A 15,083-nucleotide genomic window follows, 5' to 3' on the forward strand; every position below is an offset into this window, starting at 1 on the left:
TGGTACTTTGCTATCCTGAAATTAGTCTCTCACATTACAGGTTATGTTGAACAGGTTACAATCACGAGAAAAGCAAGAGCAGACTTTGGATAAGCACAAGCAGATAATGTTACATATAATAATGAGAAGGGTTGGGGTTTTTTAAAACATGCATCATACTTGGGGATTTTTGTTTGCTCCTTTTCCCCCAAATAAATAATTTATGTCTGGATTCTTTGGATTATTCCGTATAATCTGTGATACAGGAATATTCCACCTCTTCAAGTATATAGATGTCAAGAGAAGGCATTATGACTGGGACAGATAGAGTGAACATATGCATCCTGGTAATCTAAATAACATTGCAGGAGAATTGTAACACAATTTAGTTCTAGTTTTTTTCCCAACTTTATACAGATATGTCTTCATTAATATACCTGTGTTTAAATATGATCATGGCACAAGTGAAAACTCTTATCCAGACTAATACACAGTCTTTTCAGATTTCACTCGACATAGCTTGATGTCCTTTAAATCTGAAAGGATGTTAAATACCAAGGGAACTTAACTGAAGGGGTTCTTTTGTTTTGTTTTTTAATGTAGAAGAGTTGGATGTCCCATGTTAAATTCGTAACCACAACTTTAGCTTTGGCTGAAGTTCTCCATCTTCCTGGGCAGTTCCTTCTAGGTGCATATCTCCTGATACAGAATATGCTGAACACATAACAGCCTTAGCCTTTCAGGTAAGCTCACTGCTTTCCCTTTCTGCCTGGACTCTGCTCCTATCAGAACACTCACAACAAAAAGCAATGCCACAGACACCATATCTATTGGGATAAATTCTCTCCCCCATTTCTTCTGGTGTTTATTTTTAGTGCAGTAAATTGTGAACTGGTTGCACAACATTGAAGGTACCTTTAAAACAGAAACTACTACCAAATGGACTTCCCCTTCCTGCTTAAAACTTAATATAAACCAAAAGACTACACAGCACAGAGAAATCCTCTTGTTTTCTTTGAACAGCCATTTCTTCTCCTTTCACTGCACTCTGCCTCAGTGTTTGGTTGGGCTACTAATGAAATACAATTATATACTGAGTAACGTATAAGCAACCTCTTACTTAAGTCTATAAAGAGATTTCCTGCTAGTGGCTGGCATTCCATTCTGCAGGTCATCAAAAGATTTTTGCAACACATGAAGAGATCTTTGCTACAAGATTCTGGAAGGAAAACATGATCCTCAGGTATAAAAGAATTTTTGCCATAACTAATAAATTGTTGTGTAATTATGTTAGTGGAGGTTCTAGGAAATCAGTCTTTCCTTCCCTCCAATAACCTATAAAGGTAATTTTATAGACAAGAGATTTTATGTTTCATGAAAACAGGAGTCAAGCAGAGAAGAGAAACCTTATTACTCATCCCTGCATATACATATAACACTAATATAGGCTCCAGTGACTCTAGCCACAAGATTTGATCCATTGGCACCCATGTTTCCTTAGCTTTATTGCTCACAGGACTATTTCCTTAATTTTCTAAGCGAGAGTCACTAGAGAGCGTTGTACTCTTTTATTAAATTATATGTAATGTTGGCTACCCTGTGCTTTCTGTGGCATTTGACCACCTTAAAATGAATTTGTAGCCCAATCTCATTTTGACCTGAACATCATATTCACAAAGCTTGTGTAATGAAATAATTAATTTTAGAAGCTGAAATGTTCTCCAAAGCAATGGGTTTGAAGCAGTCTGAATTGCTAATAGGATCTCCTTCAAAGATAACAGCGTTTCATAAATCAGCTTGTTTGCATTTAAGCATGGGTTTGGTTTATTCATTCTCACTTTTTGTATTAATTGTTTCCCATCTAATGCAAACAAGCTTGGTAACAGTGAATAACTACTCCATGTCTGTCTAGAAAGCTGAGGTGGGTCTAAGAGTTTATAGAGTACAACTTCAGGCCATTTATTTCTTACGTCTTCTATTAGTATTTCTTTCCTGAATTTCCACTTAAGACGGCCACAAGCCTTTTCCTTCTTGAATGAACATAGTATACCAAACTTTAACGTTATTAAGTCTGAACATCTCATGATCAATAATGTACGGAAGTTGTCTAACAGCAGTCGTCTCTGACTACTTTTCACTGAGGCTGTGCAAAATACTTTAGGTAATACTGATTGTAATGTAGTTGTCAGCACTACTACAAGTCTCCTAAACTCCCTGTTTAACAGTGGCATGTCCCTATGTGATGAAAAACCACTTTCATCTTTCCTAGCCTTTAAAAGACTATTATCAGCTTTCTTCAGAGTATCTGCTAAACGTTTGAAGTCCAGGAAATAGCATATAGGATTGGTTAATTTGGAGAGAAAGTGACCTTTTAGTGCTTTATGTAACTTAATCTCTGGATCAGGTCCTCTACTTGATTTAGCGCCTTCAGTTTCTCCCTTTGGATGGTGAATTATAACTTGGACTCCAACTTCTCTGCCATGAGTCCTCAGAAGGTAATGTATTTTCCTGTTTTGTTTTCTAGTAGCTATTATAATACGGTTTTCACTCGAGCTTCTTACCTTATACGCTGTAACAGCATGCCTTTTCTTCTCTGCCTTGCTGTGATTTTGTCTATATTGATATAAAATACCCACTAAAGCATGTAGTAGACACCCTAAGAATAGAAGCTTATTCAACATTTTCTGTGCACCTATACTTTTATACACCTCCAGACTCTTTATTTCAGACATAAGAAATCTGCATTCTGCGTTTTCTCCTCTTTCAATTCCTGAAGTTTTCTCAATTAATTTCCTTTTCAATACAACCTTAAAAATCCCATGTAATGAGCTGCTAGGTAATGTGCCATTATGGAAGCATTTCTGATTTGTGCTGGTTTCAGCCTCCAGTGCTAGAAATGAGTTGAAAAGAGAGTCGTTCAGTTCACGTTTTCTATGCTTCTGGCTAGCCAGATAGTCTTTTTGTGTTGTCAAGGCAGAAAGAGAGATGGACCATGTCATTTGGCTGCTCTTTGCCTGAGTAAGGGAATCCTGTAAGGAACCAGAGAGTGATATATAATATACTGGGGTGATCAACAAAGGGGTGTGTGAATAAAACAAATAAATCTTTAGAGAGGGCAACACTCGTTCAGCCGAGACGATGATGTATTCATCATTGTGTGATGAATACAATCCCTGATTTCTAGCATCTGAAATAGCAACTGTAAAATTTAAGGTAGGGTTTAAATCTCCCTCAGTAGTGAGATTTTCAGAAGAAAGCAAGACAAAAATAAAACCATCAAGGAAGGTGTCTTGCTTAATATTAGGGACATATACCAAACAAAGGGTAAATACTCTGCCTAGCAAACTTCTTTTAACCATTACCATCTCTTTTCTTAATATTTTCTTTTTAATTTGAATTCAAATCTTGTGCCAGCAAGATGCCCAATACACTAGAAGTGATGCCTCAGCCTTGTGTTTTCTTACTATTTAAATAAAATAAAAAGTCAGTATTAGCTGGAGAAAGGTAGTTCCCGCCACGCACACATATGGTGAGTGTATCTGAAACAAGCCAAATTCTGGACATGTATCACAAGTATAAATTTTGAAACTATTGAATCAAGACAGTCCCCAGCTCCTCTGGGGAAATCCTGTGAAAAAGGACAATCTTATAAAAAAATCATAGTATTACATCATGCTAAAACCGCTCTGATTATCTCACATTCTCTGTGCAGTGAAAAAAAGATGATTTCATATTTCCCATGCAGTAAAACCCAAAATTATCTCATGCTTCTACCTGTGTGTTGTTGAGACCAGTAACTTGTCATGAAAAAATCTCACAAAATTCAAACATAAATTAGTGATTTCTGTATAATTTTATACACCTTCAATAATAGATAGAAACTCTGGTAAGTGCAACTGTTTCTCTAGTTTGTCTTCTCCAACATGTAAGTAAGCTTCCTATTTCAGTCTACTGTCTTCTCTCATCTTGCTTGCGACATCATCCTCTACAACTGTTGCTTTCTTAGGGTTGCTGCACGTGTTGTTTTCCCAGCATTCTTCCACTCTAAAGCTTTATTCTGTTATTATTTCTGAAAAATAAAACAAAACACATGATTTTAATGAAAGAAAATGTCTTCCCCTGCCTACTTTACGGAGTCCAATCATTTAACTTTAAATGTACTCACTGATGCAGCCATTGCTGCTGGTAGTTTCAACCAGGTTGGCACCACACTCTGAGGAACTTGTCCTTGGAATGGAACCTTTCCTGACCATATGAAACAAGAAAACAGATGACAGGGAGGAAAAACCCCAAAACAAAACACACAGAGACTGAAAAAAGTTATCAGAGAAGAGACAAATGAATTGAATAATGCTTCCATTGGGAAAAGTGACATGGATCTTCTGCAATTACTTTCCAATTAATACTCAACATTTTTGAGAAGCACGTATTTGAGGGAGAAGAGAGATCAGAGGCAGGAACAGCACTCAGCACTACATGGCTTCTCTCCTGAAGTACATGTTCTTGTTTGATTTCTCAGGTCTTTATTTAAGCAATTAGTAGATATCACTAAAGTATTTATCATGAACTCCTTTAGCATTTGGAAGTGATACATGAGTAAGGTGTTATTTTCCACACTTCCTTGAGGAGAAACACATCTTTTAAATAGAGCTGATCTCTTGCTGTCTCTTTCCCCTTCTTTTAATAGTAATTAGACATCTGCTCTCTTGAGAAGAGTCACGAGCTCTCCTCCTTTCTGTCCAGTTTGTGTCCTGTGGTGATATACCTCCTCCACAAAGTCTGTTGTTTTGGACAGCTTAAATGGCTTTATTCCTAGACCCTGTTGTTTTGCCTGGCTGAGTTCCTGTTCATCAATATTATACTTACCTTACAGGTAATGTGCCATTTCAACATGGACTTATAATAAGGTATAGAAATGAACTGCAGATTTATTTTAGTTTTCCCTAGGGTTTTCTCTATTCGTCTAAGCTGTGGTGTTCAGGTCTCTGTAATGTTTTTAAACAAAAGCTAGCTTATGTGAAACCTATACTCATCAGCTATCTTTCTTATTGTTCTCCCAGGAACTCTTGTACAATATGTTTCTGGAGAAGGAAGGCCAGATGGACCTGCACTGACAGGTGAAATGCTTGTAGCAAAATCTGCCATTTCTTACCTCAGTACTAATGTAATAGCAAGGATTTTTGCACACTTTCCTGTTTTCCCCAGGTTAAACTGATAGGCTTTCTCAGAACCACTGCTTGGCACGGTGTGTGTGTGTTTGTTTCAAAATAAAGAGTGGCTAGAGCTGGATTTGCTCTGCCTCCATACGCTCTGCTCTGCTAACATGTTATGCAGCTCCTGGGCCTAAACACACACAAAAGCCTGCTCCAATCCAAGACATTTATTCAGTGTTGAATAGCAAATCACTCTCAGAAGACCAGTTCTGATTTAAAATATATATGTGTGGATAAGTTTTACATTCCCAATGTAAATATTTGACTAGCTTTGTTAAAAAGAAATTGTTGGCATGATGCCATGTCTTCTAGTGAATCTCAGTAGTTAGAAATAGCAATAGTTTTATGTGCTGAGCTTGTACAGGAGGGTGGCAAACAGAACTGAGCATGATCTTTAAAGACTGGGATTCTCCCTTTGACAGAGAAGCCACATTTATTGCCTACGAAATAACACATTCCTGGAGAAAACTTGAAGAAGTATCACAGGAATGTTACTTCAATGTGCTGAACTGGTTTTCACCTTGATTTTGGGTGACAGTACTTTCTTATGAATTCCTACAACATGATATACAATTGTTTTAAAAGACTTATCTTTGAGGAGATACAAAAACGTAGTCTTTTCTTTGCAGCAACATTCCTCATCATTTTTTCGGAAAGTAAATTAAAGCTACTCGCTGCACTACCTAAATAATTATATTCTCTCAGTCTGAGACTAAGACAGCTCAACAGCAGCCTTTCCTTCAGTGGGTTCCAGCAACAGAGGGAGGTTTAACCCTCGACTACTGTTTATCTTTTCCAGTTTTAAGCTGGTTTTTTTTTTCATTACCAGCCCATGACCACTTCTCCCTCTCACCTCCCTCTATTCTCTGCTGTTCCTTTCACTTTGAGCTTTGGTTCCTTTCCTCTATCTTTATTTTGTTCTCCTTTCCATCATTCTCACTCTCCAGCCCTTTTAAATTCTGTTTCTTCATTATCTTTGATTCTCTCTCCTCCTTGTAGGTTTGCTTTCCCAAACCATAAAATCTTGATGAATCCTAGTAAATAATCAAATACAGCATGAAATCAGCTTAACATCAGATTGCTGATGGATTGGAAAAAGGAAATCCTTGGCTGGTAAAAACGTGATGACTCAGCTAAATATAAAAGGAGAAATTTCCCACTGTTCACCCAGAGCTTTTTCTATGCAGCCCTCTTATTGGTTACTTTCACTGTTATATATGATTTGGTTTTGTAAGTGGAGCAACAAAATCTTTTCTCTCCACCCTTGTATGCAGGTTGGATTTGTTTATAGGGAGCACGTGCACATTCCTGGTCCTGAAATCTGCCCCAAGCAGCCTGAGAGGAAGAAAACTTAGAAAGGAAATACAGGGGAATACAAGTGATGACAGGGATAGAAAACTGATCTCCTAAATTCTAAAAGATTTTATGTGTAATTTTAGAGGTTCAGTTTCTGTATCCTCAATTGCAATTAATATCCCCCCTTTTGCATCCCTCCAGATTGCATTACTGTTTATACTAAAACTGCACTAGAATCCTCTGCTGAAAGAGCCACAGAAATGCTTACTAACACAATGGGCAGGGGAACCTCTGCTTTCTGATTCTGGATCAAACATACTTGTTAATAAAGTGTAACAGTGGAAACCTGATAGCACAATATTTCTCTAGCATTTTAAATATATTCTTTGAAGAGGACAAATCAAAGATGACACAAACTCACAGCTCACCCTTACAAGTCTCAATTCCACCCTCTTTCAGAATGTTATGATGGTGCTAGATCAAATTTTTGGTGAAAAAATACAATATTAGTGACAGCTGCTAGCAATAATCCTTGTTTATAGAGCTGAATAGAGAGGAGTAGGCTTCACTTGAGACTTGTACGTTGGTCACTTCAGTCAAGAGATAAGGACTTTTACACATCAAGTGTTTCTCTTACAGATGAGTTTTCTAGTAGAAGATGATTGTGCTACATCAGCCTCTGAAGTGTAAAGGTAAGATAAAACTTTTAGCCAGTAATGTTCTTCTATAGAATCACAGAATGGTTTGGGTTGGAAAGTACCTTAAGATCATCTAGTTCCAACCCCCTGCCATGGGCAGGGACGCCTCACACTAGACCAGGTCGCTCAAGGCTCTGTCCAGCCTGGCCTTGAACACTGCCAGGGATGGAGCATTTACCACTTCTTTGGGCAGTCTGTGCCAGCGCCTCAGCACCCTCACAGTAAAGAACTTCTTCCTTATATCTAACCTGAACTTCCCCTGTTTCAGTTTAAACCCATCACCCCTTGTCCTGTTGCTATAGTCCCTGATGAAGAGTCCCTCTCCAGCATCCTTGTAGGCCTGCTACAACCTGCTGGTCACACTTCTTTTCTTTAGTGTAAAGAAGCTGATCATGGTTTTATGAGATTTCCCAAGCTAGTCTGGTACATAAGATAGGTTCAAGGGCAACTCTGTTAAGACTGAGTTGCTGCCTTTGTTTTTCTAACAAAGAGGCACTACTACTTGTTTTGCCAGTTAAGAAAAGCTTGAGTAAACTGATTTCCTATGAAGAAGTAGAGTACCTGGGGTTCATCTTCCAACTGTCTAATAAAAGAGTTGCACAGGCCTGTCATTACTGTTATTCTCAGCATCTGTGCTTTGCAATGCAAGGCTCTTTGCCTGTAAAACTCAGTAAATGTGTCTCCAGCCTTCCCCTAAGTTTACTGTATGCAAGAGGAAAGGGATCTTTTAACAGATTACTCTCTGAAGTCTGGTCCCTGAAGACTATTTTCCTCTTCTCAGAGATAAGCTTTACTTTTAAAAAAATACTCTCTGTACCTCTGGGAGACTTGAATATTTTTTTTCTTTAGTTAAAGCTGTATTCCATTCTAATAATTTTATAGTAATCTGCAAATGTCGTTTGGCAAACTCCTGCCGTGGCGTTCCACAGCTGAGACAGGATTAATTTAACTAAAATGACTAAAAGCAGTATCCTCTGCAAAGAGAGGTTTTAATACAAGCTCTGTTTTATCAAATACTCTCTCTTCTAAATATATTCAGCTATGGGAAAAACTGGCATTCAGTGGGTTTCCATGACAGCAGCTGAGGTAAAACTAGACCAGCTATTCCAAAGGTCGCTCATTGAAAGGCACTGATCAAAGAGGTTGATTTGGCAATGTGATTATGGGAGAGCAAAGAATAGAATTGCAAGAACCTTAGGTTATGACCAAGGAGAAATGCAGCATAGGAGAAATAGGAAGTGGCTGCAAGTCTGTGGTGGTTAAGAACTATAGGGGCTAGTAAGTTGCCTCATAAAGGCATAAATACATATTAACAGTATATTACAAAATGAGCTCTTACAAAAAGTGCTGTACTCAAAAAACAAGAGGGGATGTAGGAGGTTGATTTGCATACATGAATGCTGAGAGTAAGTGAAGACAGTAAGATTGTTTGGGTTTGGTATAAGTGTACTTATATTTGTACAGCATCAGCAGTTGACTTAATCCCAGAAACTGCTTGTGTGTCTTCATTGCAAGTCCTAATATTCCTAAAATTCTACTAAACCCAAAGCTGCATCACTTGCTGTCTAGCGCTGATGTTTTCTTGCTACTCAAACACACATCATCCTGGACAAATGAGTTAGTCTTCTGACCTGTTCTAGATGTTAGTTAGTTACTGAGCATTTACCTAGGATTATTCTTGAATTTGATTTTTCCTTAGTTTTCCTTTTTAAACCAGAAACTGAAAAGGAACTGGGGGCTAATGGCCTCAGTTGGTTTGGCTGGCAATTCAATGCAGTGGAACAGTTTCTGATCGTGAAGCCCTTTAGTAATTTGCTCTACTTCTCAATCTTTGAACAACATAAGGGTTGACGAATGTTTTGCAATGTTGCATTAACTCTGAGTAGACTGTAAAAATCTCTCAGAAATGGGTGTACTACTTGTCTTTTTTACGAAGCAACTCTAAGTACTAGCTTAGAAAAGACGTTGAGAATACTGCAAGCCAGTAAGTAAAATATCACAAGCAACAAGTTGAATCATCCACATTAATTATGCTGAATAACCATACAAACCTTATGGATAATTCATTACATACTTTTACATTCAAATAATTAGTACATGATTACCAGAAGAAATTTCTACTTGATTAAATAGCTTCAGCACTCTGAAGCACTTTTACCTGCAAAGGAAGTAGAATGCTCCAATTACAAGAACTCCTAGAAGAAGCAGTGAAGCCAAGAAAGCTGCGAACAGGTCACCTTTAGCTTGGGACTTGATGCTGGGCAGCAAAACTTCCTCACAGCGGGCTCCTGTGTAATTCTCAATACACCTGGGAAACCAAGTTTTATTTGGATTAGATGGTAACTTGTCATCTAATATGAAAAGCATAAAGGCTTCTTTTGGTCTTAAGGGGGGAGAGAACTTGTTACAGCATAATTCAAAGTCTACATTTGCTTCACAGCAAGTTTTCTTATGAAATTTCCACTCACCTCACATTTCTGGAACAAAGGGAACGGGCATGTTGGGCATCAAGTTTACATTCTGATCCATATTGCATTTATATCTTAAACCATATCTTTCTTAATACATTCATTGGATTAGCAATATGCTTCACAAAGGTGTACCTGGCAGTTAAATCTGCTGCCTCCACTGGCAGATTTAATTAATTAAATCCACCTCTTCAGTGTTAACTGTGTCATCCCACTGGTTCTCACACAGTAGTCATGCTTGCTTTTCCCTCTTTCGTGTAACTTCCTAGCTTGCTTTTTGGGGGAGCTACTACTGTCAACTAAATAGATCAAGGAAATGAGGATTCATTGAGACACAGTACACCTTAAATTGCACAAGTAGTTTATGCAGTGTAATAATTCATGCCAGAACATGTTACATGTTTAGTGAATGACCCTCTCTTGGAGAGATGTAGCTAAAAGTCTTCTCTACTATGCTTATTTTATGTATTGAGCTTCTGAAAACTTCTTCTGAAGGAGGATTGAAATGAATACGGTATTTTACCATGGTAAAATGGTATGATATTTTATTAACAATAAATAAAATTAATGGCTTAGTAATTCATGTTGAGTCAAAAATAGATAGGTTGAAGCTAAATTAATCACAGAATTGTTTAGGTTGGAAAAGACCTTTAAGATAATCAAGTACAACCGTTGACCCAGCACTGCCAAGTCCACCACTAAACCATGTCCTTAAGTTCCACATCTATATGTCTTTTAAATATCTCCAGGGATGATGACTCAGCCACTTCCCTGGGCAGCCAGTCTTCATTTGTCTTACATTTTGCACTTATTCTTCTATGTTTTCTTAAGGAATTTATAGCATTACAGAAAATGGAAAGTACTTCATTCAATAACTACATTTTTCATGTATCTTTTATGTATGTAAATTTGCTTCTCCCTATTTGTATTGCTAAAGATCTTGCTCTTTCTTGCTATTTCTGGCACTGAAGTCATAATAATCGGTGACATAAGCAATTGCATTGGCAGCTGCAAGGTATAATTTCAGATGAGGGATAAGAAGGTTGAGTGGGGAGGAACTGCCAAAAAAGAAGAAAGATGTCTAGTATATCTAAATAAGAGAAAGGCATCACCGTGAGCACACCAACATGCATGCTTGATGTGACTCCCAGCATTGCTTCCTGTACATTGACCACTATTTCAGTACTACTGGTCTAAACTATTGCACAGAGAATTACTAGCATTTTGTTTTGGAAAGAACATGGAAGATTTAGACACTAGGAAAAAAAGAAAAGGTAATTATCATCATCTATTAAAGCTGTGCAAGTGATCAAACAGCCATCATTTGCTAAGGATGATGTGAGACTTTTCAAAGTTACTATATTTGACTGCTGGAAGAAGGAAGGGTAGGCAGACTGCTCTGATTGCTGGAGATAATGTTCCAGATATTTACTGTAGGTATAGTGGCATTTCAGTGGCCTATTTCTGAAATACTGCAGAATACTTTAAGAATAGCAGTGTAGTTTGAGTGGGGCATTGTTCTCTGGCAAGTGAGAGAGAAATGCTTTGGAGAGCTGAATAGAATAACAGGGACAGAAAATGGAATATAGAATTCATAGAAGTACTCTTGAATACCAATGAAAACTGGAGAATAATGCAAGTCTAAAATGATACAGGAAGAAAAAATAAATAGGTTTTGGCATGAGATTAAGGCTCATGGAAAAGTTCTAGAGAATGAGTGTAAAGGGTAGGTCAGTAGCCTAAAGACAAAACTGAAGCAAGAGGAAGAAAAGGCAGTCCTCCTGGCTGGAGAGAGTTGCATATAGGATCAGGTAAAAGGTTGCATATAGGATTAGGCTTAGAGAACTGTTGTGATACAGTAGCGTGATTTGGCATGAGCAGTGCATGGAAGCCATATTCATGTCCTGGAAAGACCATAGGAAAAAAATTGGGAATGTGATGACATTGTAGCCACCTTCTACTAAACAGAACCAGATGCTTAAGGTAGTCACAAGTCTTCGTGAAGGAAAGGAGCCACAAGGCCAAAGACTGTAAGAGGAAACTACAGCTAATATGAATCCAGGGTTATAGCAAAGGGGAAAAGACCCACACTAATGAGCATACAAAACTTAAAGCATCCTGGATGCTGAACATATTAACTCTTCCTGGATGTAACCAAAACAAGTTTTAGAACCATGTTTTCCATGACTTGCCAGTCCAATAGTATCTGACTGTATGCAATGGATTAGGGATTATAAAGCTTCCCAGCTACTTTCTCTAGGCTGACCTGTTCACATGCTTGCTGAAGGTCATTCCATGCTATGTAGAAAATACTTAGAAGTAACCTAAAAATGATGGAGGTTTTCATAGAAATGGGAAAACTGAAATGAGGTGTCTCTTGGTAACATTTAAACAAAATTATAGCTTATATGACCCTACCAACAGGCTCTGTTGTAGTATGGGCATCTCTGAAAATCCAGATGTTCAGATATTAGTTATGAAGTCATTAATGCTGATGTACAAACAGGGGAATTACTGTGTTAAATGTAAAAGCAGCTGATGCATTAAGACAAGTTAAAAAAGGGAAAGGTTTCTACTTTAAGTCCTTTCCTGAAACTGGTGGGAAAGAAACTAAGCAGACTTCAATACTTAGCAGTGGAACTCACTTATCTTGTTGCATTAGCAGAGCTCTAGTAATTTCAGTGGAGTTACATTCACAGTGACTGCAAGCAAGACAGAAAAGCAGTCTCTAACAAGCAATTGGGCTGTGAACATAATCCAGACTGATGGTATCTATACAGTGTCTTGTAGAGGTAGTCAGTCTTACTATACACAGCCTTAAAAGTCAATAGCAGCTCATAGTTTATCTTGTTTGTAAAGGATGCGAGAAAGTAGAGCACAGGTTAAGCATGACACACTTGCAGTCATTAATGTGGCAGGCAGCTGTGTTTCTTGCACTTGAATGAATGAGAGCAAAAACCAGAGGCCTGATTCCAGGCTATAGTAAGAGGGAGTTGTGCTAATTTAGGTCATATGGTCACTAGGCCAGGTGTTGCTGTTGCACAACATCTGCATGTTCTTAGCCTGCTGTTTCAGCACGTGCTGTCTGTTGGCTTTAAAAGGTCCTATGTAGCATTCCAAAGTTGATTTTTGAAATGGAAAAAAGTTCTTTCCTCCTCTAAGAAATTTCAATTTACAATTCAATTGGAGTTGAAAGACAACTGCCTTCAATGTCTGAGGTAAAGCTGTGAGACTAGAAACTCCCATTTTCAGATAGCATCCAGATTTCTGCTTTCCTAGGTGCCTGCACACGCCCACCTCTTGTCAGATGAGATGAGCCAGCCTTAACTGTTGTATACAAAAGTGCAATAGGGGCTGTGCTGGAGACAAAACACTAACATAATACACCTAAAGAAATCCACAGAATCTTCCAACATAGGGTATTAATCAAAACTACCCTTATCAGCATCAATGCAAGGTAGAAAGAAATAGACTGCATTGGATAACGTGTCAGGAGATGACCAGCGGATCTGCAATTATATTGATCCTTTACAATCTGATCAGTAGTTAAAATATAATAGCCCTCCAATAACACAAGGCATTTCTGCTGTCTCATTTGCAGATGCAGTTCATGAGACAGTGCAAGTGTCTGATTTAGGTAAGAAGGTTTCTTTCTCTTCCAGACTCTAAGGTGGGCGTCATAAGTGAGTACCTGACAGACTTTAAACATGGAAGTAGGATTTGAGTCAAATTTGCACACAGGCTCCCATTGCTTAAGATTGTACTATGAGAGTCTTGATTTTAATTTTTGTTTAGCCTTCCTTTAGTCAGGAAAAACCTGGATGCTTTTTGGTATAAAAATCATTTGCATGTAAATATAAAGCTCTAAGCAGAAGAAGACAGCTGAAAAATTATCTGCTTGTCAAAGCAATTCAGATTACATGGCTGAGAGCTTCAAAATCACCATAATCTCCCATCTGTAGCAGGCTCCTAAAAATCGTCCTAATCCATACACTTATAAGGGCATCTAGCATGTATGAAAAAGAATTTAAAGCCAAAGTGAATAAGCAATGGCAAAGTTAATTGGAAGCCCTAAGCAGCCTTTAAAACAGTTTTCTGTTCAGAGCAGTTTCAAAACTGTTACTCTGAAGCTGTATTTATATACATAAGGAGTAAAATAAAGATGCTGCTACTTGAGAGAAGTTGAAAGAATGGGTTACTTTCCCCTAGAACTCCCTTAGCTAAGTCTTCATATGGCAAGCTTTAGTGTATCTGGCAATGATATTAATTCTGATCACTAATACTTTTCAAACACATAAGATAATGTTCCATTTTCTATTTTATGTCCCATTAAAAATAGATCTTGATAGTGACTTTTTTTGGTTATACTTCTGGTGTGTGTTCTAACTTTTGTTCCTACTTTTCAAGCTAAAAGCAAAACTGAAAAGTACTAATTGGACACTTCATTTTCAGAAGAGCCTGGGGTATGTGAAAGTATAGTTTGGGAGGCAGAGAAAGAAGAAAAGCCCAGATGAATGGGAAGCCCTTCACTGGCAGCTTGCAGTGGGTATATTCTGAAGGCTGACACCACAGCAAGTATATCACTTGTGGTGGGGATGTTTGAAAAAGGGAATGTAGGACCCATCTCAGAGAAAGAGCCAGATGAGGATGGGGTATACAGAAAGTGATGGAAGGAATTTGCATGGGATTTATTGGATTAGTATAGGAAAGGTAGAGGAGAGATTTGATTGGGGTAGAAGCAAGGAAGGGGAAAGTAGAGATAGCCTCTAACTGTACACTGGAATTCCAGGGAGATTTCCAAAGTGCCTTTGTCTCTTGCAGTACTGAGCCTGAATGCACTGCTCTCTGCAGAATATGATCCCTTCCTCAAAAGGAGAGCATTCACTATGAAGTTCTAAGTGTACTGCCCTCAGAAGCAGAGGAGCTGTGTTTGTGTGGTCTTACACCATCTGTATTTGTTTGAAATAAAGAGGGCTCTCAGAAATCTGCCATGTGTAAGACAAAAAGGAAGTACCAAAGCTTCCCCTCAGAGAATAAAATCTTTGCTTAATTCCGCACTGCATTAATTAATGGGACAGCTGTGCATTAGGTGCTGAGGCAAACAGCTTTCAGCTTCATGTTTTATGATACACCTGAGGCAGCTGCTTTTCCATCCCTCTCCATTCTGCTGTATTTGTTTAGTACATTTGAAGCGCATCTTGTTCGTGGTGACAGGTGTGTCTTCTGCTGCTGAGAGCAGGAACTCATTGTTAGAGAAGGGATGTGGGAAGATGGCAGCTGAGCAACTTCATGTTTTAATACACATCAGCTCTATTTAAAATCTGCTAATGTTGCACAGGGGAGGGGGGGCAACTAATGTTTTATTTCTGTTAAATCTGTACTTTGTGGATGTATTCATTTCTGAATGGTAAAAGTATCTCAAATTCCCA

The 15,083-nt window shown here is 38.2% G+C and overlaps 1 protein-coding gene across 4 annotated transcripts in view; it reads right to left on the reverse strand.

The window, feature by feature from the left end:
* Nucleotides 1–3,809: 3,809 nt before the first annotated feature.
* Nucleotides 3,810–15,083, reverse strand: part of NRG4 (neuregulin 4) — a 47,527-nt gene continuing 36,253 nt past the window's right edge. For 2 of the 4 annotated variants that reach the window (XM_030496778.1, XM_030496775.1), the window contains exons 4-6: nt 9,345–9,494; nt 4,145–4,224; nt 3,810–4,048 (exon numbers count right to left, since the gene is read on the reverse strand). In XM_030496778.1, the coding sequence (XP_030352638.1) occupies nt 4,032–4,048; nt 4,145–4,224; nt 9,345–9,494 (247 nt within the window). In that variant the 3' untranslated portion in view covers nt 3,810–4,031. The remainder of the gene's footprint in view (nt 4,049–4,144; nt 4,225–9,344; nt 9,495–15,083) is intronic. The other 2 variants (XM_030496777.1, XM_030496776.1) reach the window with 1 other exon arrangement.

Source organism: Strigops habroptila, chromosome 9, assembly GCF_004027225.2.
Source record: "Strigops habroptila isolate Jane chromosome 9, bStrHab1.2.pri, whole genome shotgun sequence".
Taxonomy (NCBI): Eukaryota; Metazoa; Chordata; class Aves; order Psittaciformes; family Psittacidae; genus Strigops; species Strigops habroptila.